This window comes from Chiloscyllium punctatum, chromosome 23 (assembly GCF_047496795.1).
Source record: "Chiloscyllium punctatum isolate Juve2018m chromosome 23, sChiPun1.3, whole genome shotgun sequence".
NCBI classification, from domain to species: domain Eukaryota; kingdom Metazoa; phylum Chordata; class Chondrichthyes; order Orectolobiformes; family Hemiscylliidae; genus Chiloscyllium; species Chiloscyllium punctatum.
The window spans coordinates 53,384,918-53,409,211 of NC_092761.1; the positions used below are offsets into that span (position 1 = coordinate 53,384,918).

General features: G+C 41.0%; 1 protein-coding gene across 8 annotated transcripts in view; it reads left to right on the forward strand.

Moving 5' to 3' along the window:
• arhgap32b (Rho GTPase activating protein 32b) overlaps nt 1–24,294 on the forward strand; it is a 572,293-nt gene that overhangs the window by 528,251 nt on the left and 19,748 nt on the right. For all 8 annotated transcript variants that reach the window (XM_072593008.1, XM_072593005.1, XM_072593009.1 and 5 more), the window contains 7 exons: nt 14,030–14,174; nt 18,211–18,293; nt 20,616–20,723; nt 21,684–21,829; nt 22,982–23,183; nt 23,676–23,821; nt 24,130–24,201. In XM_072593008.1, coding sequence (XP_072449109.1) covers nt 14,030–14,174; nt 18,211–18,293; nt 20,616–20,723; nt 21,684–21,829; nt 22,982–23,183; nt 23,676–23,821; nt 24,130–24,201 — 902 coding nt within the window. The remainder of the gene's footprint in view (nt 1–14,029; nt 14,175–18,210; nt 18,294–20,615; nt 20,724–21,683; nt 21,830–22,981; nt 23,184–23,675; nt 23,822–24,129; nt 24,202–24,294) is intronic.

Below are 24,294 nucleotides of genomic sequence, written 5' to 3' on the forward strand. Positions count from 1 at the left end.
CTTTTGCTGGAGTGCGTAGCCTATCACAAGCTCTGGCTTTGCTCTGCCTTTGTCTCGCTTCTCTCCGCCTCTGTTTACTTCTTCCATTTCTCTAAGCCTGTCGCCCCTTACTCTTATTTATCTCATTCCTTATATGTGACTATCCTGGCATAGTTTGCTGTCTCTGTGCGATCATCCTGCCAAACTAAATTCCATCCGTTGGCCACATCCCTCCTGAGACTGGCACACTATTCTCCTGTTACTGGTACATCCCGCTACACGGTCGCTCTGCCCTATTAGTCATAGATAATTCTATCTGTTTTCGCTTCTTCTGTTTTCCTATGCCTGGTACATCCTGCTCCACGGTTGCTCTGCCTTATTAGTCATCGATAATTCTACCTGTTTTCGCTTCTCACTGTTTAGTGTTTGCATGCGCAGCCTAATTTTATAATGTAAGCTTTTGCAGAAGCAACACCTGTTACCTTCTGCACAATTTTAACCCTATACCTTACAATCTGGTTATAAATCTAAATATAGTACTTGGTAGGAAAATGTGGAACAACATTTGTTGAACGTTTTATCTAGAATATATAAGTACATCATTCATAGTATTTTGCATTGCATTTCTGATGAATTGCTGTAGCTGGTCTAAAAAGGGTAAAGAAAATAAATGCAGATTAGAGAACCTAACATTGATATTGGATAAGCTTGTGCAGGTCATTACAGAAGGTGCTCTCAGATTGTCAACTGCAGAGTGGAAAATATTGGTTACCAACTCAGACTGGTGCTTTGGAAGATACTGGTAGGGGTACATTGAGAGTCTGTGGTCTCTGTCTCTGTCTCTGTCTCGGTCTCGCCCTCCCCCTGGGATATACAAGAACCAACAGTGCAATAGGTTATATTTGATCAAGTAATATGCAATGACACAGTTTGGATAAATAACCTTGACTCAGATATTTCTATTCCTATAGTGGCAAAAAGAGAGCTTGTCATTATTGACAGTTGTGACAGAATCGGACATTTTCAGGGAACAGCATTAGCCATTATCCCAAAAGTTTGATTAATCAGAAATGGCTCTGTTGGTCATGATGTGGAGGCACTGGGGTGGACAAAGTTAAAAATCTCACAGCACCAGGTTATAGTCCAACACATTAATTTGCAAGCACTAGCTTTCGGAGTGATGAAGGAGCAGTGCTTCAAAAACTAGTGCTTCCAAATAAACCTGTTGGACTCTAATCTAGTGTTGTGATTTTTGGCTCAATTGGAGACTCTGATGGTCTGACTGGGACCTGTCAGCCTATAACCTTGGGTTGTTTGCTTAGGATTTTGCTAATTCTTTTTTAGTATTATTTGTTATTTCTAGCAGGCATAAAGCCTATGAGATGTAGCCATTTAAATCATTCCTCTCACACTGAGGTGCTACTTATTACTTCACCTTCCCTGTGATGCTGGAAGTCAGTAATGGCCAATACTGGGAAGGCAGAGGCTTGGGGGCGAGAATGAAAAATTAATTAATCCGTTTAGAAAGATTGGGAATCAGGTAGTCAGTGAGATTTAAAAAGAGTGGGAGCTGTTTGTAGAAAGATATTTCAGTTTCTGGAAGCTGAGTGATGTCACAGGGAAAGGAATTGTGATTGGGGAGTTTTGTCGTTAGGTTTTAATTTAATCCGTGTTAATCATATATGAAGCAAGACCAGATGGATTAATTAGTACAAACCTAAAAGCTATGCCAACTTTAGTTTTTTTTTGCCGACCTGTTCACAGATGTTATGTGCCAGTGAAGCTTCTTGAAGCTGGCCATCCTGGTTCAGAGGTGGGGATGCTACCACAAGCACTCCCTCTAATACTAGTTTTAGATGTTTTCAAATATTTCTGTTCAGCCTATTCAGAAACGTTAAAGACATCTGGGGCAGGTGGGATTTGAACTCGGGCTTTCTGGCTCAGAGTTGGGCACATTACTGCTGTGCCAAAAGAACTCTCTGTAAAGCTAATTTTATAATTCATTATTTAATTGTGATCAGTGCTAAGCCAATTAATTATGGGTTGAAGTTAAAATTAAATTGCAAAGTAAAGTAACAAGTGTTGTGAATTTTTCAGGAAATTGGAATCTAAGATATTTAGGTAATGAATTCAATAAGACATTTCAATTAACCCTTCTATATAGTTCAGTCAGGGAAGAAATTGATTGGTGATTATTTATTCTGGCACCAAGTTTAATTCCCAAGTAAATTGAGCACTCAGTAAGTGTATCTTGTCGTATGCGTAATTCCAGGGCGGAATTCTGTGGAGGCAATGAAGATCTCAGCAGCCAGCTGGAGAGTTAGTGTGTGCCCTCTGCCACCTCTTTTTGGGAAGGCCTTCCACATTTTGTTCCACTCAGGCAGAATAGGCCCATGGCTTAGCTTTTCCCAAGGATCGAGGACCTGGGAGCAGATATCCTTCTAACTCATGGTTCTGAGCCAAAGGCCAGCATCTCTGTTGAATTGCAGTGCTACTGGGGAGGTGGTGGGAGCTACCAAAATTGCAGCTACCCAAAGCTGAAGATCAACTTTGGATCCACCTTGGTTCAGTCATACATCCGAGTGCTGTTCACAATTCTGTCCCAAAATTATTCTAAAGTATATTAATATTAAAACATTGGAAAGGATGCAGAGAAAAGCTTTGAAGATGTTGTCAGAAATTTGTGGATACACGTTTCAGGAGAGGATTGACAGGCTGGCCTCTACTGAAAGAAGAATCTAAGGGGGTGATTCTAATTGGTGTCTTTAAGACCATGATATGTTTTGACAAAAGAATGTTTCCTCATGGAGGAAAAGAATGCAAACTGAGTCCATCGATATAGTACGACCAGACAAATTAGTACCAGCAGTAGGACATTCAGCCCTTTGAGTCTGCTTTGTCATTCATTCAGAACGTAGCTGATCTATTTGTGTTCTGAATTCTATATTACCGCCTGTCCCCAAATCACCTTTAATTTCTCTCGTCTATCAAGAATTTATATATCTTCATCTTAAAAAAAAAATTCAGTGGCCCTGCTTGCACTGCCTGCTGAGGCAAAGAGCTCCAAAATTATATGTACTTACAAATAAAGAATATACCACTCGGCCCTTTGACCTGACTCCACCATTCAATAAGGTCTGATTTTAATCTTAACTCTACGTTTTGTATATCCCCAAAAAAGCTTTCTTCCCCTTGGTAATCAAAGTCTATCTACCTCTGCCATTAAAATATTTAAAGATTTTGCATCCATTTTTGAGGAAGAGAATTCCAAAGACTCAACCCTCAGAGAAGATAATGTTTTTTCTCTGTCTTAAATGGATGACCCCATATTTTTAAATTTTAACCTCCACTTCTAGATTCTTCTGCATGAGGGGACATCCTTTCAATGTTATCCAGTCATGTTCCCTCAGGATCTTATACGTTTCAATTCAATTACCTCTGACTCTTCTAAACTGTAGAGGTGTCTCACATTTTCAGAACTGCTTTGAATGTATTAACATCTTCCCATAAGTACAGTGACCAATTCTGTGCAGAGTGCTCCAGATGTGATCTCACCAATGCCTTGTATGACTGAGCTCCATCCTGTTGCATTCAATTCCTACCACAATGAAACATAATATTCTGTTAGCTTTCCTGAATACTTGCTGTACCTGCATATTGACCTTCTGCAATTAATGCACTAGGACAGCCAGATCTCTTTGCATTTCAGCTCTGCAATCTCTCACCATTTGGATAGCATGCTTTTTTATTTCTTCTACCAAGATATGCAGTTTCACAGTTTCCCACACTTTTTTTACTCCATTTATTAGATTTTGCCTTCTCAGTCATACAACTCTCAAAGATAAAAATAGTTTTCCCCTTCATCGCTGCCCTAAAAGGGTGATCCCTAATTTTAAAACAATGTACTCAACTTGACCACAAGGGTGAGCAACCTTTCTATATCCACTTGTCAAGACTATTCAGGATCCTATGGACTATAATCAAATCATTTCTCACATTTTTTCTAAACTCCAGGGAAAGTGTGCCCAGCTTGTCCAATTTTTTCTTATAAGACAACCTGCTCGTTCCTGGTATCAATCACATTCACATTGTTCCTTAAATAAGGCGACCAAAACTACACACCGCATTCAGGCTGTAGTCTCACTAGTGCCCTGTATAACTGAAACATATTTTTATTTCAATTTCATGTTCAGTTCCTTTTTTTTAAAAGAGGGGTTGTATTCCATTCGCATTATTGAATGTTTGCTGTACATGTATACTAAATTTTTAAGATTCATGCACTAGTGCACCTAAATCCCCACCTCAGAATTCTGCAGTTGTCCACCATTTAAATTACAAATTTGTTGTTTTATTTTTCCTACCAAACTAACTACTCAGTGTTTTCCCACATATTAGATGTATCAGATTTTTGACCACTACTTTATCTATACCAGACTGCAGTTGTATTGTCTTCAAGGGTACTTTCCTTCTTATCTTAGCACAATTGGCAAATTTAGCCACAATGGCTTAGAAACTTTCATGTAAGTAAATGATATCAATTATAAAAAAAATTTGATGTTCTTGCACACACCCCTTTGGAACCCTACTTCCTGCCAACATGAAAAAGACCCTCTAATGCATACTCTGTTTTCTGCCTGTCAGTATTCTGATCATGGTTGTATTCACCCCACAATGGCCTCCAAATTTGTACAGTACTTCTCATGTGGAAGTACCTTCTAGAAATCCAAGTATAACAGATTCCATTCCTTACAGTATGGAAGCAGACCATTTGGCCCAGCAAGTCCACACTGAACCTCTGAAGAGTAACCCACCCAGACCCTACCCTACATTCCCATTGACTAATGCACCTGACGCAATGGGCAATTTTTAGTATGGCCAATTGACCTAACCTGCACATCTTTGGATTGTGGGAGGAAACCGAAGCACCTGGAGGAAACCTATGCAAACATGGGAAGAATGTGCAAACTCCACACAGACAGTCGCCTGAGGTGAGAATCGGTCCCTAATCCCTGGCGCTGTGAGGCAGCAGTGGGAGCCACTGACCCACCATGCTGCCCACTAAGGGCTCCCTTTTTATTGACAGTGCATGTTAGTCCTTTGAATTGGTTAAATACAGTTTAGATTTCACAAAACCATGCTGTCTGTTCTCACTTACTGTGAGTTTTCCAAGTGCCTAAGTTTAACCCCATTAATGATTGATTCTAACCTCCGTGAATAGAAGGGTATATTTACTATTTTTTTCAGTCTGATGGAATCTTGCCAGAACCTAATAAATATTTGAAAACAAACACTAATGCATCTGCTACCTCATCAGCTCTTTAAAACCCTAGGATGAAGCTCATCAGGACCTCAACACGTATCAACCTGTAACTCCCTTCAGTTTGCTCCATACCACTTCATTAGTACGTGGAACATTACAGCACAGGAGCAGGCTTTTCAGCCTGCCATCTGTGCTGACTATGATGTCGTTCTAACTAATTCCATCTGCCTGTCCACATCCTCCTCTTTTTTACATGTTCATATGTCTGTCTAAATGCCTCTAAACATTGTTATCGTATTTGCTGCTACCACCTCTCTGACGTGTTCCAGGTACCTACCATCCTCTGCATAAAGAAAAAGCTTGCCTCACATATGTCCTTTAAACTTTTTTTTTTCCATAGAATTTTGTATTTCCATATTTCCTCTGAGTATCCACCTTATCCATGTGTCTCATAATTGTATATACTTTTATTAAGTTGCCCCCTTAGCCTCTGACATGCTAGCAAACATAATCCAAGTTTGTCCAAACTCTCCTTATAGTTCTCATACTCCAATCCAGGCAACATCCTGGTTAACTTCTTGCACTGTATCCAAAGCCTCCACATCCTTCCTGTGTGGCAACAAGAATTGCACGTATTATTCTAAATGTGACCTAACTTAAGTTTATACAGCTGCATCATGACTTGCCAACGTAAATGCTCAATGCCCTGACCAATGAAGGCAAGCATGCCATACACCTTTCTTCGCACTTTATCCACTTGAGTTGTCACTTTTGGGAGCAATGGACTTGTTACACAAGATTCCTTTGCACATCATTACTCCTAAGGATCCTGCCATTTATTGTGTACTTTCCTCTTGCATTTCACCTCCCAAAATGCGTCACTTCACACCTGATAGCATTAAACTCTAATCTGCCGTTTCTCAGCACAACTTTCCAACAGATCTATTTCCTGCTGTATCCATTGACAATCTTCCTCACTATTCATAGCTCCACCAATTTTCATCTCATTTACACACTTACTAATCAGAACACCTACATTTTCATCAAAATCATTTATTTATTTATTACAAACAACAGAAGCCCCAACATTGATCTTTGTGGAACAGCATTGGTCACAGACTTCCAGTCAGAAAAGCACCACTCCACGACTACCATTGGTCTTCTCTGACCAAGCTGATTTTTTATCCAACTTACCAACTCACTATGTATCCCATGCGATTTACTCTTTTAGACCAGGCTACCATGAGGTGGTCCACGTCAAATGCTTTAGTGAAGTACAAATAGACAATACCCATCGCCCTACCCTCGTCAATCATCTTCGTCACTTCCTCCAAGAACTTAATCAATTTGTGAGACAAGACCTCCCCCAAATAAAACCATGCTAACTATCCCAAATAAGTCCATTCCTTTCCAAATGGGGGCAAACACTGTCTGTAAGAATCTTCTCGAGTAATTTCCCTATCACTGATGTAAACTCACCGGACTTTAATTTTATGGATTATCCCTGTTGTCTTCCTTGAACAAATGTATAGGGTTGGCTTTTCTCCAGTCTCTGGGCCTTGCCTGAGGCTGAAGAGGATACAAATATCTGTCAGAGGCCCCAGCAATCTCAGTTTAAGGGAGATACACCTGGCAAGTACTTCACACAGAGGGTGGTGGGTGTCTGGAACGTGGTGCCAGCAGAGGTGGTAGAGGCAGGCACAGTAGATTCATTTAAGATACATCTAGATAGATGCATGAGTAGATGGTGAGCAGAGGGCTACAGATGCTTAGGAATTGAGCGACAGGTTTAGACAGTTGATTTGGATCGGCTGAGGCTTGGAGGGCCGAAGGGCCTGTTCCTGGGTTGTAAATTTTCTTTGTCATTTATTTGCATAATATTATGAGAGACAAAGTGCATAAATGCAATTTGTCATTGACACTATAGATGACTGATAGCTTTGAGAAGACAAAAGGGGCAATATATTTCAAAAGGAATGTTGAATGGCTGATTTTATTGGTCCCTCCATCAGGACTGAGGATCACCTGTCATTCATTTATTCTGATCCATTCTGAAATGTGGTGAACTATATCTACTGACTGAATGGGCTCAGTTCTATCAAAATTGTCGGATGGCAGGGTTTGAAATGGAATTGAGCTGGAAATGGTGGAAGCACTGCATGTGGCTAGTTACCTGCATCCTTATCCTGTGTTGCATGGAGGTGGAAATCCTGGAATTGGGACTCTCTCTTCAATGCTAAAGGCCTCTGACTTGGCCCAACTCCTTGAAAATCCAGGCCTTGCGCTTAGATTTCTCCTTCTGCACCAACTGGTAACCTTATTGTATGTCCCCAGATTAGGAACCTCTGAACAATTTGATGAAAACTCTGACTTAACAGCCAATTCATTGTAAATTCTCTAACCGTAAAACAAACTTTATAGGTCCTGCGTAGTCAACCTAGCATTTGGATCTTTGATTTATGTGTGAACTGTTCAGTCAGGTGGCTTAATTGATGCTTCTTTGCAGTCCAGTGGTATAGTTTCATATCAAACCTAATGTCTGAATTGGACGCTCTTCCATCAGCAAGTATTTGCAAATGTTGTTACTAAAATGCTTACCTATGCTGATCATGTGGGTGTTTTCAGATGAATTTTGCACTGTGACTGTTTTACTTTCTATCTCAAGTCAGAATTAACTTTCTACTTTTGACTGTTATTTATTTCCCTCCTTTCCTGTAGCACTGATTCTCACTGAATTAAAGGTACCACAGAGATTGGTATTACTGGTTTTCACATTCTGCTGACATTTCCTGTCAATGGGGTACAGTTTCCACAGCTGCTGACTCTCCCTGGAGTACAGGTTACACCAACAGTTACTGTCATGTTTTTGCCTATTGGCCACATATTTATGCATTTCCAAGAATATAGCACTGATTAAATGATTAGTACTAGTTCCAACTTAGCACATTCTTGTACTTTTGCCTTTGGATCAACAAGTCACCCCAAACACCTGAGTGCGTGATCAGGTGAAAACTGTGTGGTGTTGAAAGTGCTGCAGTGTTGCAGATATTTCATAGATGAGACATTAATTAAATCTAGGCCTTGTCTGCCTGCTGAAGATCTAAAAGAGAGATAACTAATTCTGTTGCTGTCCTGACCAACACTAATACTATAACTAATGCTTAAAAAAAATCCACTGTGTATTTATCTTATTTGTTGGCTGACTTGTACATAAATTAGTTATTTGTTTGTCTATTAATAATTATGAATATAGAATTAAAAGAGTGACTACTTTGCTGGGATTGTTCCACAGGCCTGCCAACAGTCACAGAAGTCCAAGGAGTAGATATGTCGGCAAATCTCAAAACTGGGAGAGAAGCAGGGTTGTAGTTGTAAGGGATTTCAACTTGGTAACATTAACTGGAATCAGATGGGATGGAGTTTTTCGAGTACATCCAGGAGAGCTTCTGGTGCCAGTATGAAGCCAGCCCTACTAGAGACAGGGCAGTGCTAAACCCAGTCCGGAGGATTGAAGCTGGTCAAGTGGTTGAAGTTTCAGTGGGTAAGCAATTTGCAGACAGTAACCAGAACTCTAACTTTCAAAACCATTATGGAAGAGGATAATGATTGTGCAGAAGTTAAGTATAATTAGAGGAAGGCCAATTTGAAGTAGTACAGTGAGAATTCAGGTTGGCATGAGCCTATATGAGTGAAAGGTAAGGGGAGCAATTCCAGGAAACTCTGGATGAGAAAGGTATCAAAAGGTTGATACTGAAAAGGAAGAAAGCATATATCTGGTATAGTGCATTTAAACAGAGAATGCCCTTCAAAAGTATAGCGTGTGAAAAGTTGCTTAAAATGGAAATTAGCACAAAGGAAGGCCAGAAAATACCTTTGGCTGATAGGGTTAAGGAGAACCCCAAGGTATTTTATAAGTGTATTAAGAGTAAGAGGATTACAAGGGAAGGAATGGATCTTATTTGAAACCAAAGGGGCAACCTGTGCATGGACCTAGAGGACATTGGTGAGGCCTTAAATGAATATTTCTCATCCGTATTCACACAGAATAAAGACATTGTAGCCATGTCTTTTAGTTGGGATAATGTGGTTAACAAGGAAAAGGTGTTAGCTGTTTTAACAAACATAAAGGTGCATTAAACCCCAGGGCCTGAGAAGATATTAAAAAAAAGTTATTGCTGGAAAACCTCAGCTGTTCTGACAGCATCTATGAAAAGAAATTAGATTTAATGCTTTGAGCCTGGTGGCCCTCAGAATTCTCCCTCATGCCCTATAAAATATACCCCGGTCTGCTATCGGAGGCAAGGGAGGAGATTGTTGGGACTCTGGCAGAGATGTTTAATACTTTGCAGACTACAAGTGAAGTACCAGAAGACTGGAGGATAGCTAATGTGGTTCTTTTGTTCAAGAAAGGCAGCAGGGATCGGCCAGATAATTACAGACCTGTTAGTCTGATGTCATTGGTACAGAAATTATTGGGAACATTTTCTGAGAGACAGGATTAATCAATATCTGGAAAGACAGGAATTGATCAGGGATAGTCAGCACAGATTTGTTAGAATGAGAACCTCTCTATTTAGTTGAGTTTTTTTTTTGAAAAGGTGACTGCATGTATTGATGAAGATAGTGCAGTTGATGTGGTTTACATGGACTTCAATAAGGCTTTTGGCATGGTCCCGTATGGAAAGTTGGTCCAAATGGTAAGAAGTCATGGGATCCAAGGCAAGTTGGCAAACTGATCCAAAATTGGCTTACAAATAGGAGGTGATAGTGGAGGGTTATTTTTTTGTGATTGGCAGCCTGTGACTAGCTGTGTACTACAGAATAAATGCTGGCATATTTGCTGTTTGTTATGTGCATTTTGTGCTTGGATGTGAATGTAGAAGGTATAATTAGTAAGATCTCAGATGACATGAAAATTGACATTGCTGAAAGTGAGGAGGTTGGTCTCAGGCTGCAGTCTAATATTGATCAGCTGGTAAATTGGGCAGAACAATTGTAAGTGGAATTTAATCCTGATAAATATCAGGTGATGCATTTTGGGAGGTCAATTAAGGAAAGGATATAGCAATGAATTGTAAGTTCCTAAGGACTACTGAAAAACAAAGGGACCTTGGTGTACAAGTCCATAGATCCCAGAAGGTATTAACAGACACGGCAGTGAAGAAGGCATACAGGATGCTTTCCTTCAGTTGTTGGGGCGTAGAATGTAGAAGCAAGAAATCTTGTTACAACTTTATAAAGTAAGAGTTAGGCCACAGGTGGAATACTGCACAGACGCGCACAGTCCAAGGGGTGTGATTGCACTGGACTGGGTGCAGCAGAGATTCACCAGGATATTGCTGAGAAGGAAGGTCTCAGGAGTGACTGCGTAGCTGAGTTTGTTTTCCTTAGAGCAGAGGAGACTGTGGGGAATTTGATCAAGGTATACAGAGTTATGAGGGGCATAGACAAGAGTAGATCATAATAATCTTTGCCCCATGCCAGATGTGTCTAAGACCAGAGGGCATAAGTTTAAGGTGAGTAAGTGGTTTAAAGGAGATCTGAAGTAAACTTTGCACTTGGAGGGTGGTAGAAATCTGGAATGCGCTGTCTGACAGGGTGCTGGTGGCAGGTACTCTTGCAACATTGAACATTATCTGAATAAAAACTTAATACCAGTACAAAGTAGGCAGTGGGACTTGTGCAGTTTAGTGTTTGTTGTTGGCACAGACATGGTGGGCTGAAGGGTCTGCTTTTATGCTATACAATTCTGCTGAATTAGCACCACATCAATCACAAGATTGAGATGAAAGTTTCACAAAGTGCCTTTTTAACATGAATATTAGATACCAAATTAATGCCATGCTTCCCTTTAGAGATAAAAATATGCATGAAATGAGTACAAAATTGCCACTCAATCACGTTAACTGGTCAAATTTCACTAAGTGAAATGCTTTATGCATTTTTGAACATGATAGTGTTCTAGAGTTGAGTAGAACTGTAGGGTTTGCATAAACCACAATTTTCTTCTCAATCTCACTACATTTACCCCATCCCATAACTATTTCTTCTGCATATCACATTGAGTGTTCTGACTTTATAGTAATTGGTTATAGTGCAGCAGATTTATTTGGAAGCATTAGCTTTTAGACTTCTGCTCGTTCATCAGATGGCTGTGGAGCAGGACCATAAGACACAGAATGTGTAGTAAAGATTTTGCTATAAATTGTGTCTTATGATCCTGGTCCACAGCTGCCTGAGGAAGGACCAGCTAATGCTTCCAAATAAACCTGTTGGACTATAACCTGGTGTTGTGATTTTTAACCTTGTCCACCCCAGCTCCTCCACATCATTTATAGTGCTTGACTTTCTACCTTCTAAAATGATTCTCAAGCATAGTTCTGGTGCTATTTAAGCTTTTTAAAGATGTGCATTTGTGGGGTTAGATTCTAGTTAAGTTGCTCTTCTGATCCTGTGCTAAAGGTATTCATGCTTTCCATCAATGACTGACTTGCTGGAAGAACTTTGGAATATTTTAAAGTTGGTGGAAAGTACTACAAAATTGTAAATTATTTTTGTCCGTCTGGTTTGGATATGTGCATGTGATTAGATGCTGAAAATAGATGTTTGGCTGTGGTGTCCCAGTGTGTGGTCTGGCCCTTTTGAAAGTTATAATTTCTGGTAGATTGGTGTTTTCTGAGGACTTGCTTTGGTTAATCTGTATTTTGTTCCCTCAGAGCTAATGGTGTTAAGACTGTAAACAAACTGAACAGAATGTTTAAATATCCCATTTTGTACTTGAAGATGACCTAGGGTTTTGCATTAACTATTATAAAATCGTAGAATCATACAATTCTGAAGTTAAAAATCGCACAACGCCAGGTTATAGTCCAACAGGTTTATTTGGAAGCACTAGCTTTCGGAGCACTGCTCCTCACAACCACCTGATGAAGGTGCAGCACTTGAAAGCTAGTGCTTCCAAATAAACCTGTTGGACTATAACCTGGCATTATGTGATTTTTAACTTTGTACACCCGAGTCCAACACTGGCTCCTCTAAATCATACAATACTGAAGATACCCTTCAACCCATTGAGTCAGTACCACTACAGCTGTGCTAAATTTACACCAGTCCCACTTTCCAGTGCTGGGCCTATAGCCTTAAATGTTATGATATTTCAAGTGTGCTTCCAAATTTTTTTTAAAGTTTGTGATTCTTTGAACATTTGTCACTGAAACCTATTTAAACTGCTGTCTGATTATTCTGTCAACAATGTACCCATTTTTGTAAAGAACAAGATAATTTTACTGAAACAACAATGGTGTGATTTTACGCACGACCTGTATAAACACATTTATGTTTATGTTGCATGACATCACGATTCATCTGTACTGTGTTAAATTTTCAGTAATAGCAGCTGACTCACAAAGTTTAAGGCGTAGATCCCTCTGAGCTCAATGAGATAGGATCACAATTCTAATGATTGCTCTTCATCTTTTTGTTGAATTTATAACTAGAAATTATCTTGTCTAGGGAACAGTGGGTAAGCGATCTTGCATTTTTAAAATTTGTTCTCCAGTCTTTTAATCCAAACACAATTTGATATAATAGACACTCAGAATGTAGGGGAAATGTTGCCATGGGCACTGATTCTCAGTTTAACACTGCTAGTGAGCGCACAATGAGCCATTCTGTGAAGTTCCTTGAGATATTTTGCAATGATAAAGGTATCGATGTATGTTGTTACATTTTCTATTTTTAAATCATTAACAGTACAAATTCTTTCCCAAAGTCCTCTTCAAAAAGCTTTGTTTGTTCTATGGTTTCTTTATATAATGAATCCCAGACTTGGCAGAGCATGAGAAGAGACATTAAGCAGATGTTTAAATGATTTTATTGCATGTTCTAAGCTACCTCTTCCTTTGACTTTTGCCCGATTCCCTGTCTGCTGAATGTTCTGATCTTAACTCACATGGCTTAGCATTGTCTAGAAATAGTACATAGTCTCTTGTGTTAAAATCAAATGTGCAAATGTATGGGATAACCACAAGTTGAGCCACGTGCAATCTTGCTTTTACTAAACAGAATGTTTTCCAGCTGGAATACAAAGCCGCTGTGGTCAGAGTTACAGGCTTTCAACCTTCACCCTGTCCTGGCTGAAAATGTTGTCTCAGTCAGCCCCATTCTTGTGCATTAAATTGCCTGTGGAAACGCTATGCCTTGAAAGTTAAGAAATTTTTAGTGAGACAGTCTGCCCTGTTCAAATCTGGTTAGATGTACTACATTCAGTTCACTAAAGTTCAAGAAGGATGTATTGGCCTTAGAGTGATTATAGTGCACATTCATCAGACTTATACCAAAATTAAAAGGGATGGTTTCAGGAAACACTTCCCCACGTGGGTAGTGGAAACCTGTCACTTTTTTTCCCCTGGGGAAACTGGGGTTCATTTGAACGTTTTCAATAGATACAGTATTGTTAAACAGTCAACAATATTGTATCAATCGAATGTAGGAGAATGAAGTTAAGATGCAGATCAACTTTAATCAAATTGTATGGTAGAATGCAGTTGAATCCAAATGGCCACCTCTGTTCTAATGTGATATAACCATTGGTTTGATATGTGCAACTACCATTGGCTGCTTGAGGGAATTTGAGTAAAGCTACAGTAGTGATTAAGATCAAGAGCTTCATTTGTAAATTACTGCAGCTCAACGGGAAAGAAGTATTAGCTCAACTGTTCATTGAATACTTCCTGTTTATGGTTCAGCACTGAGTTACTGTGAGCTGATTTTGTCTCTTTCCTCTTGCAGACATGAGTTTGACTCTGAGCAGATTCCCGAGTTAACAAAGGATCTTTACCTCCAGGATATCCATTGTGTTGGGTCTCTGTGTAAGCTCTACTTTAGAGAGCTACCAAATCCACTGTTAACCTACCAGCTGTATGAGAAATTCTCAGTGAGTACTTTCACAATCAATGAATTAAGCAGGCCATCAGCAGTTCATGACAATGTAATGAAATGGCCATGGTTGTACAGAACTCCACAATAGCCAGCAAACTGTCGCCAGCAGCTTAAACATGGCAATTGGGTTATCAGCACTAGAAGGGTTTAAAGCCACACCTTGCTATGGGTCCACTGAACATCACTTACATTCCCACTCTTGCTTTCCCAGCACAGATGCTAGATGACCCAATCTCCTCTCCAAGTCAAGGGGCCCTGACACTCACTCCTTGCTGGCTCTCACCAGCTCATATTGGCTTTCACTCCTTCCTGTGAGAAAGCACAGATCGTACATTCTGTCTCCAGTGTGTGTATTTGCAAGTGAACATTCAGCAAGAAAACCTTATCAAGTCCACAGTCTGCTTCCAGCAAGGTGTTTTATCACAAGAGGGAAAATACCCTGATTTTTCCTGAATAATCAGTTGCTGAATGCAATAAAAGAAACTGGTATCGGGGATGAAACTCTGCTGATTGGAGTCATACTTGGTACGTAAGAAGATGGTTATAGTTGTTCGAGATCACCTCAGTTCCATGGCACCTCTGCAGGAGTATCTCCGAGTGGTGTCCTGGGTCCATCCATCCCCAGCTGCTTTATCAATGACTTTCCCTCCTTCAGAAGGTCAGAAGGGTGTGTTTGCTAATTATTACACATTCATGACTCCTCAGACACTGAAGCAGTCCATAATCAAATACAACAAGATCTGGACCGTATCCAGGCTTCGACTAACAAGTAGCAAGTTAGATTCACATCACACAAATGCCAGGCCATGACCATGACCAATAAGACACAATCTAACAACAGCCCTTGCCATTCAGTAGTGTTACCATCACTAAATTCCCCATTATCAACATCCTTAGGATTACCATTGACCAGAAAGACAACTGGACTTGCTACATAACCACAGTGGCTATAGGAGGCGATCAGGGGCCAGGAATACCAAAGCAAGTTATTCACCTTCTGACTCTCCAATGCCTGTCCGCCATCAACAAGGTTTAATTCAAGAGTGTGATGGAATATTCTCATTTATCTGGATAAGAGCACCTCCAACAACACTCCAGGGCCTTGACACCATCTATGACAAAGCAGCCCACTTGATTGGCACCACATTCACAAATGTCCACTCTCTCTACCACTGACGCTTAGTAGCAGCAGTGTACACTATCTACACGATGCACTGCAGAAATTCACTAAAGAGCATTATAGTCCTTCTTACAAAAAAATAGCAAAACAAAGAAACACAGTTAATAGTTCAACACCACAGTCATAAGTACCAAGCCATGCTGGGCTCAACCTCCCCTGCTCCAAGCTCAACATTGTCCCTGCTGCTACCCTGGGCTGGACTGCCTGTTTTCTTTGTCTTTCAGCCTGTTCCTCCTCCCACTGCCACCTCGAGCTGCCTGCTCTTTCCCTTGCTGTCGCTCTCGCTCACTCTCTCTCACATGCCTGCCACTGCCGACTGCCTCAGGTGGTATTTTCCTGTTCTCAATGCTAAGGCAAGTGGTGTTGTCTTTTTTTGATCCAAGGGGACATAAATTTAAGGTGAAGGGTGGAAGGTATAGGGGAGATGTCAGGGGTGGGTTCTTTACCCAGAGAGTGGTGGGGGCATGGAATGCGCTGCCCGTGGGAGTAGTAGAGTCAGATTCATTGGCGACCTTTAAGCGGCATTTGGATAGGTACATGGATGGGTGCTTAATCTAGGTTAGAAGTTCGGCACAACATCGTGGGCCGAAGGGCCTGTTCTGTGCTGTATTGTTCTATGTTCTATGTTCTAAAAGACTCTACAAATGATTCCTTTGCCCAAACCAATCTTTATTTTGCACACACGAACAACTATTTGGGGCAGCATATGGCTAAGTGCTTAGCACTACTGCCTCACAGTGCCAGGGACCCAGATTCGATTCTAGCCTCTGGTGCCTGTGTATGTGGAGTTTGCACATTCTTCCCGTGTCCGTGTGGGTTTTCTCCAGTTTCCTCCCACAATCCAAAGATGTGCAAGTCGGGTGAATTGGTCATACTAAATTGCCCATACTGTTAAGTGCATTAGTTAGGAGTAAATATAGGGCTGGGGAATGGGTCTGGGTGGGTTACTTTTCGGAGGGTCAGTTTGCTTGATGGGCCAAAGGACCTGTTTCCATACTGTAGGGAATCTAATCTTAAAACAAAACTATCAAACTAAATAAATTCAAACCAACCTTTTATCAATTCTGTTTTGTTTCTTGAGCAAAGTCTCACCAGACAGGTCCATGGGTCTGATCGTGGAGCAATAGTAAATTAAGCATGGAAATAAGCCTTTTTGATTGCAGTACCTTCGCAGAGGTAGACAGGCAGCAATGCCACCCTATCCATGAACTGAACCCACTTGGTGATCAAGGGTGGCCGCTGGCCATCTCAGGGTTCCACCTCAGAGGGTGGTTCCTCTTCCCACTCTTATTTCTCCGTGAACAGCAAGCGATCTTGGTGGAACCTCCAAGTAAGCTGTTGAAGTCTTTTATCGATCCGAAACAAGACTCTGACAAATGACTCCTTTGTCCAAACCAATCTTTATTTTTCTTGCATGCAAGGGGAGAGTACCTATTCACATTATAGGTAACAACTTCAACAAGTGATTCAAGATGTAGCCTTTTAATAACATAAACATGGGGGAAATCTCTGTGACTCTTTGTTCAGCAAAGCAGTAAGTACAAAATTGCAATAATTGGCCTGACTGATAGGAAGTAAATACTGGTGCAGTTCATTTGGACTGACTGTTCTTTCCCAGGCCATCTGCTTTCCCATGGACCCTGGCCAAAAGATGCCAGCTTGTTTAAGCTGCAGTTTATTTTTGCTTACCCCTAGCTATTAGCAATACTAAATTAAACCCTCCAGCTACTCTACCCTTCATGCTGGCTTCCAAAACATTTTATTCTTCCACAAAAGCCTTGGACTACAATATGATATAGGCGGACTGGTCAGATGGACTGAACTCTGGCAAATGGAATTTAATCCTGAAATATGAAAGCTGATGCATTTTGGGAGGACTAATCAAGGGACTAAAGGTCAAATGGTCAGACAGAGGATTTGAGGGACCTTGGTGTACATGTTTAGAGTTCCTTGAAAACAGCTGAACAGGTAAATAAGTTGGTAATGAAGACCATGTGTCAATTGTTACATTTAATTCTGGCATTGAGATCTGAGGTGCAGTAAAAAGGTCATAATTACTTGTCTAAAATGTTCCAGCTTTCTGCATATGCAATGGAAATGCATTAGCTGTATCCTCACCAATCTGCTGAAAGTTTCTTCAGAATGATGCTTTTTCTGTATTAAAGTTTGCCTCAACTTCCTCTGTTGTCTTGTGCCACTTTAAATACTGTGTCATCCAGGAAGTTAATGCTGTCGTTGTGTCTTATGTCTTTGGTAATGTCAATGGATGGTTGGTAATTATTGGGATTTTGATAAAAATCTTCTAATTCTGTTTCTGTGAGAGCCCAAGCACCCCATATCTAAGCACATATACAGAGGATATTGTTAATATGTGACTGCATCAGCTATAAAATGAGTTGGACATAATGAAAAAGGAGTCCCTGAAAACTAAAATGTAGCTTTCCTGAAAATCACCAATCCTTCACCCCCCCGGGAAAGACGAATACAGATGTGTCGGAACACCACCACCTGCAAGCTTCCCTCCAAGATGCACATCACCTTGCCTTGTAATCATATCATCATTCCTTACTGTTGCTTGGGCAAAATCCTAGAAATACTTTCCTAAAAACCGTGTTGGTGTAGCTGCACCATGTACACTACAGCAGTTCAAGAAGATGGCTCACTTGCACCCTCAGTAGTGCTTGGGAATGTTTAATAACTTACTAGTACCCCCACCTTCCATGTAAAACACTGTTTTAGGGACATGGGGTGACTGTCGTCAATCTGGAGGCTGGATGGCATTCTTCAGTGAGGACAGAATTTGGTGTGTTCAGTGAAAGGAAGCTGACTGTAGCTGCTTTGTGTTCTGCAGGATTCTGTATCAGTGGCTTCAGATGAGGATCGCTTGATTAAAATTCACGATGTCATCCAGCAACTTCCTCCTCCTCATTACAGGTATGCATACTCCGACCTGCTTAATCCTTGTAAAACTGGGCAACAGTTCCAAGTGCCTGTTCTTTCATTTAAAATCAGAGAATGGTTACAATGTAAAAGAAAGTCCACCCTGCTTGTACTGGCTTCCTGCAAGAGTGGCAGTTCATCATATTTACCCTTTTTTTTTCTCTGCAGCTCTAATTTTGTTTCCCAATAAACTACTTTCTTTTGAAAATTAAAATTGAACCATCTCAGTCAGGCAGTGCATTCCTAATCCTACCCACTACATAGTGTTTTATTATGTTGCTTTCTACCAATCACTTTAAACCTGTGTCCTCTGTTTCTTGACTTCATTTCTAATCTTTCCATGATTTTTAACAACTATTATTGGAACATATCAACATGAGTAGGCAATTCACCCCCTTCTGTCATTCACTGACCTGCGGCCTCACTTTATATATCTATCATTCAAATCTCTTAATGATTCGTGAACCCGAATGCACTATTAACAGATTTCTCAATTTGCAACTTTCAGTGGTTTATGCATATATATCCTGGGATCTGTCTGCATCTGCACTCTTTTATATTGTACTTTGGGAAGAGCAATGAAGAAAAGCATCATTTTGCAGTTCTTTGCATTGAATTTCATCTGCCACCTGTCTGCCCATTCCTCTGGAAGTTTACTGAAAACAACAAATGCTGGAGATTACAGCAGGTCAGGCAGCGTCCATAGAGAGAGAGAGAGAGCAAGCTAATGTTTTGAGTCTAGATGACTCTTCATCAGAGCTGAAGTGTGCAGGGGACAGCATTCATGCAATAGTTTATGGGGGCGCAGGGACGTGTGTGGGTGTAGTAGGTGTAGGTGCTGATGGAGAAAAGATGTTGATAGTTCAGATTAAATGGTCAGAATGTGAGAATAGCAGAACAGTGGCGTGTCTCCTGCCAGCCTTGAAAGGTGACACAGTCCCACCGGGATGGGGCGTGGAGGGGAGAGAGGACATGATAACAGAATGTGACAAGCTAAAGGAAAAGGAAGAAATGGGAGTTAGTTCAACAATCTAAAGGTGTTGAACTCAATATTAAGTCCAGAAGGCTGTAAAGTGCCTTGTCTGAAGATGAGATTAGATTAGATTAGATTACTTACAGTGTGGAAACAGGCCCTTCGGCCCAACAAGTCCACACCACCCCGCCGAAGCGTAACCCACCCATACCCCTACATCTATCCCTTACCTAACACTACGGGCAATTTAGCATGGCCAATTCACCTGACCTGCACATCTTTGGACTGTGGGAGGAAACTGGAGCACCCAGAGGAAACCCACGCAGACACGGGGAGAACGTGCAAACTCCACACAGTCAGTCGCCTGAGGCGGGAATTGAACCCGGGTCTCCAGCGCTGCGAGGCAGCAGTGCTAACCACTGTGCCACCGTGCCGCCCGTGTTGTTCCTCCAGTTTGTGCTGGGATTCACTGGAACGCTGCAGCATGCCAAGCACAAACACATGAGTATGTGAGCAGGTCACTGTTAAAATAACCAACAACTGCATGGTTGGGATAATGCTTGTGCGTAGACTGGAGGTATTCTGCAAAGTGGTCACCCAGTCTCTATTTGGTTTCTCCAATGTAGAGTCACAGCGCAAACACCGGGCATTTTGCAGCCTTCTGGACTTTGGTCCGACCTCTTGAAATGTATCTTTGTCTTCGCCCCACAGTTTACAATACTTCCATGTTTTCGATTATTCAGAATGAGCTTTGCTGTGATAAAGTTTGCACTGAAAAGATGTAGTAGGCTGAATATCAAATGGACGATATCTCTATGTTCCGATTAACAGTTGTAATAGTCATTCTAATTTCTAATGCAGAAATACAATTACAGAACACAAAGGAAGACTATTAGAACTCGAACGTGGGTAGGTTTGGATGGTTGGTCGTATCTCTGACCTGCAGTAACCCCACGCTGGTTACACTGTCACAACAATCCCCATCAGCATTCTTTGAGTATGCTGCATTTAGGGCACTGTCTCATAATCGCAACTGTTGGCACAGGCATTGTAAAGCACTCTTCTTTTGGTGACTGTTTTAGGTTGTTGTGTGCTGTTATTCCTGCTCCCTTCACTTCAGGCAACCTTATCACTTTCTCAAAATTGCATTAATTTGCCCATATCCAGACAGAATTGCATTAATATCACCAAAATATTGCATTTTATAACTGCTTTCTTCTTTGCCTCCTGGCTGTCTTGACATCACTAAGGTGAAGCATAACTACCATATGCGTGAAGTCCCTTCTAATGTCCATTGTTGATATTTTACTGAGCCTTGACTAACTTGTGATCTCTTTGTTCAGGACCCTGGAGTTCCTGATGAGGCACCTAGCTCGATTAGCGACTTTCAGTTACATCACCAACATGCATACTAAGAACCTGGCTATCGTTTGGGCTCCAAATCTTCTCAGGTAAGAACGTTCATGCTATTAACTATGAGGTAAAAATTGTGACGTTAGGTGTACATGGGACTTTACTGTGACACAAACTTGTTAGATTCAAAATAGTCAACCGCTAGCAGAGTTTTGCAGTCAGCACCACTGTGACAATTAGCACGAGAGTTAGGCAGTGACAAAAGGCATCAGAACAGCCTACAGAAATCTCTGGTTTGAATATATGGAGTTAAAAATAGTGTAGGTGAGACAGGAAGTGTCCTAAATACAGTTTGCTCTCCTTACTTAAGGAGAGATTAACAATGTGCTGGAAGCAATTCAGAGAAGGTTTATTCACTTTATATATTTGGATTGAGCCATGCTTATCTTGCAAGGACAGGTTGCACAGGCTGGGTGTGAATCCTCAGGAGTTTAGAAGGATGAGGGGTGATCTCATTGAAGGATGACAGGTGGTCTTATTGAAACATATATGACCCTGATGGGATTTGGCAGAGTAAGCGCTGAAATTAGGATCCCCCTTGCAAGTGACACTAGGACTATGGAATTTGATTTTAAAAATTTAGGAGTCTTCCATTTAAGACAACGAGGAGTTTTTTTTTCTGTCTGAGGGTCATCAATCTTTGGAACTCGCTTCCCCAGAAGGCACTGGAAGCAGGGTCACTGAATATTTATAAAGCAGAGGGAGGTAGATTCTTGATTAACAAGGGAATCAGAGGTTATCACTTTCTCCTAGATGAGGCCATAATCAGATAAGCTATGAATGTTTGAATAAGAGCAGACTCAAGAGAGTAAATGACCTACTCTGACTCCTAATTTTTGTATGTTTGTAAATGGTGTATGTAAGTAGGGTTTACATTGGAGCAAGTCTCTTATAACAGAAAGTTGCCTCTTTCTTAGGAGGTGCCCCTGTTCAGACCATTACTGTTACAGGAGGAAAATGAATGTTTTCCATTTTCATTTTGGCTTCTCTATTCCCAGGTCCCGGCAGATTGAATCAGCCTGTTTCAGTGGTACTGCTGCCTTTATGGAGGTTCGGATTCAGTCTGTGGTGGTGGAATTTATCCTGAATCATGTGGACATGCTGTTCAGCTCCAAAATCAGCTCAGTAATGAGAGAAGGAGCAGGTAGGTCCCAGTTCATTCTCCACATTATGATTCCGGACTCATCACATTGACTGTTTTTGTCTGATGTCAATTTTGGGATCACAAGACTGTTGTACTTACGTTCAATCAGGACTGCTGTTTTCTGGTCCTTTCTGCAGAAACAGTCTGCTGAAATGGTTACGACCATACTTTTTATGAACTTTTCTAACCAGTAAACCTACTAAAAACCAAATAGAAGAGGATTGCTGGCGCCACCTGCCTGTCATCTACCTGGAACTCATCACTGAAACAACTTACTGTGCCCATTTCTGACATTACCACTGTTTCTGTTGGTGAATTTGGCTCTGCTATTGAATGTTTTGGTCTCGATTCTCTGAAGCTGTAACACAAGACAGAAAGTGGTACAAAATAAAAGTGTGTTTCTCCGCAATTCTATACATCAGCTAGCATTAGCCCTTTAGAGAGAGATTTTGATGATTAGGTGATTAGGCACAGAGTTTGTACATTGCAGATATTTTTAAACAACCTGTTCAGACCATAATACTGGAGCAAGTGGGACTTGGACCCCAAGACGACTTGCTTGAGGCTTGAATGCTATCACTGACACAAGAGCCTCCACACATTATAAATTTGCAACTGTCTTAGATCTTTTACACTGACTGGTCAGAATGTGAATTTCTGGCTAAATCAGTTTCTCTGATTTATTTTGAAACAACAGTAGTAATCCTTTCCTTTTAATTCTTCTCCCCACAAGTTGAAACTGGGAGTTTATGGTGCCTTAGCTGCAATGCAGAATAACTTCGATATTTTAGAACATTGTGAATTTCACAATGTTCTATCTTGGAAGGGCCACAACTATTCCCAATTCTGAATTAACTTCCCACTACAAAAGGATGGCTAATGAAGGAATCGTAATGTAGGGTCTGCCTTCTGCTGATACCTTGCATCCTTCACAGGATTTAGGAGCGATGAGCTACAAGATTGGATTCTATTGAGTGGCTAAGGAATAGAATTCTCTCTGGGAGAGAGGAGTGTGCATTTATTTTTAATAATTGCGAGGTAGCTCTTATACACACCCACCAAACCCTATATGGCAGTTTGTTACAGTAAGATTATAAAAGTAAAACATTTCAATAGTCATTTACCCTTCTGTTTTTCTATTCTCCTCTACAGGGCATGCATCTCTGTCTCGGCCGAAGTCCTTGCTGGTGTCATCCCCTTCCACCAAACTACTCACCCTGGAGGAGGCCCAAGCTCGAACACAGGTCCAGATCATCTCCCCTATGAATTCAGACAGCAAGTACATCGAAGTAGGTGATGGGCCTGCAGCATTACAGGGCAGGTTCCACACGGTCATCGACTTCCCAATTGACAGGTAAAACAGAATCACCACCTTTTAGTATCTTTTGTGGATGTTATCTAGAAATGTGTACAGGGCTTCATCAATCTGCTACAATATCATCATATTACAAGCCTAATTGCATTCTTCTTCCTCTGGGCTGGGGCTATTTGCACATTTCATTCCCGGCTCTCTCCCTTTCTGTCTCCCTTTCTACCCACCCCTTCCCCCACTTCTCTCCTCTAGATCAGGGAATTGTGTTTATTGTCATTATTCTTGTCATTTGCCTCTACTTCTCAGAAAACCCTCCACCGAGCTCACATCTTTGGCCAAGCCTTTGCTCATGTCTCCTAATGCCCGTGCCCAAGTTTTAGTCTCCAATTTAGTCTGATCCACTTCAGTGATACATCACAGAGCGATTTTCAGTATTAAAAGTTTGTATAAATGCATGTTGTAATTTGTGGTGTTCTTTATTTTCAATGCAGGTTGGCACACTTTAACAGTGAATCTTTTATTGTTCTTATCCAGGAAGAGGACAACCAGCAAACCCAAGAAATCACCTGTTGGTACATGGCGCTCTTTCTTCAACCTGGGCAAGTCTTCATCTGTAGCCAAGCGGAAACTGCACCGTAACCCCAGTGAACCAACTCAAATGAAATCCATGGTTTTCACAGGTGGGTGTTATTGGATTGTTTGGAAAGCATGTGCTTTTCTGTTTCTGAATTTGCCGAGACCCTACGACAGCATCTGGTGTAAGAGGCCATTTGTTATAGGCAGGAGGACGCAATGAGTACTGCCAGGTTGCTCAAGTGAATACCGCCTGATGTCTTTACTGTTCCAGAGCATGGGGCATTAACAAGCACTACTGTACAAGGGTTTAAAGTTATAATCTCAGAAATTATAGGCTGCATGATTAATAATTATGACTCGGTAAAGTCTTTATTCTCAACACTTCTGATTTTATTTTTTATCATTCTGTCAGCAAGGGGTGATTCAGGAACACTTCGGTCTGCCAAAAGTGAAGAATCTCTCTCATCTCTACACAATGTTGAAGGTTAGTGCAAAGCAATAATTTTATATTATTCATATTTTGCATATTGCAGTTTGATTGCTGCATATTCAAGTATTTGTTTGCAGCCATTGTTAC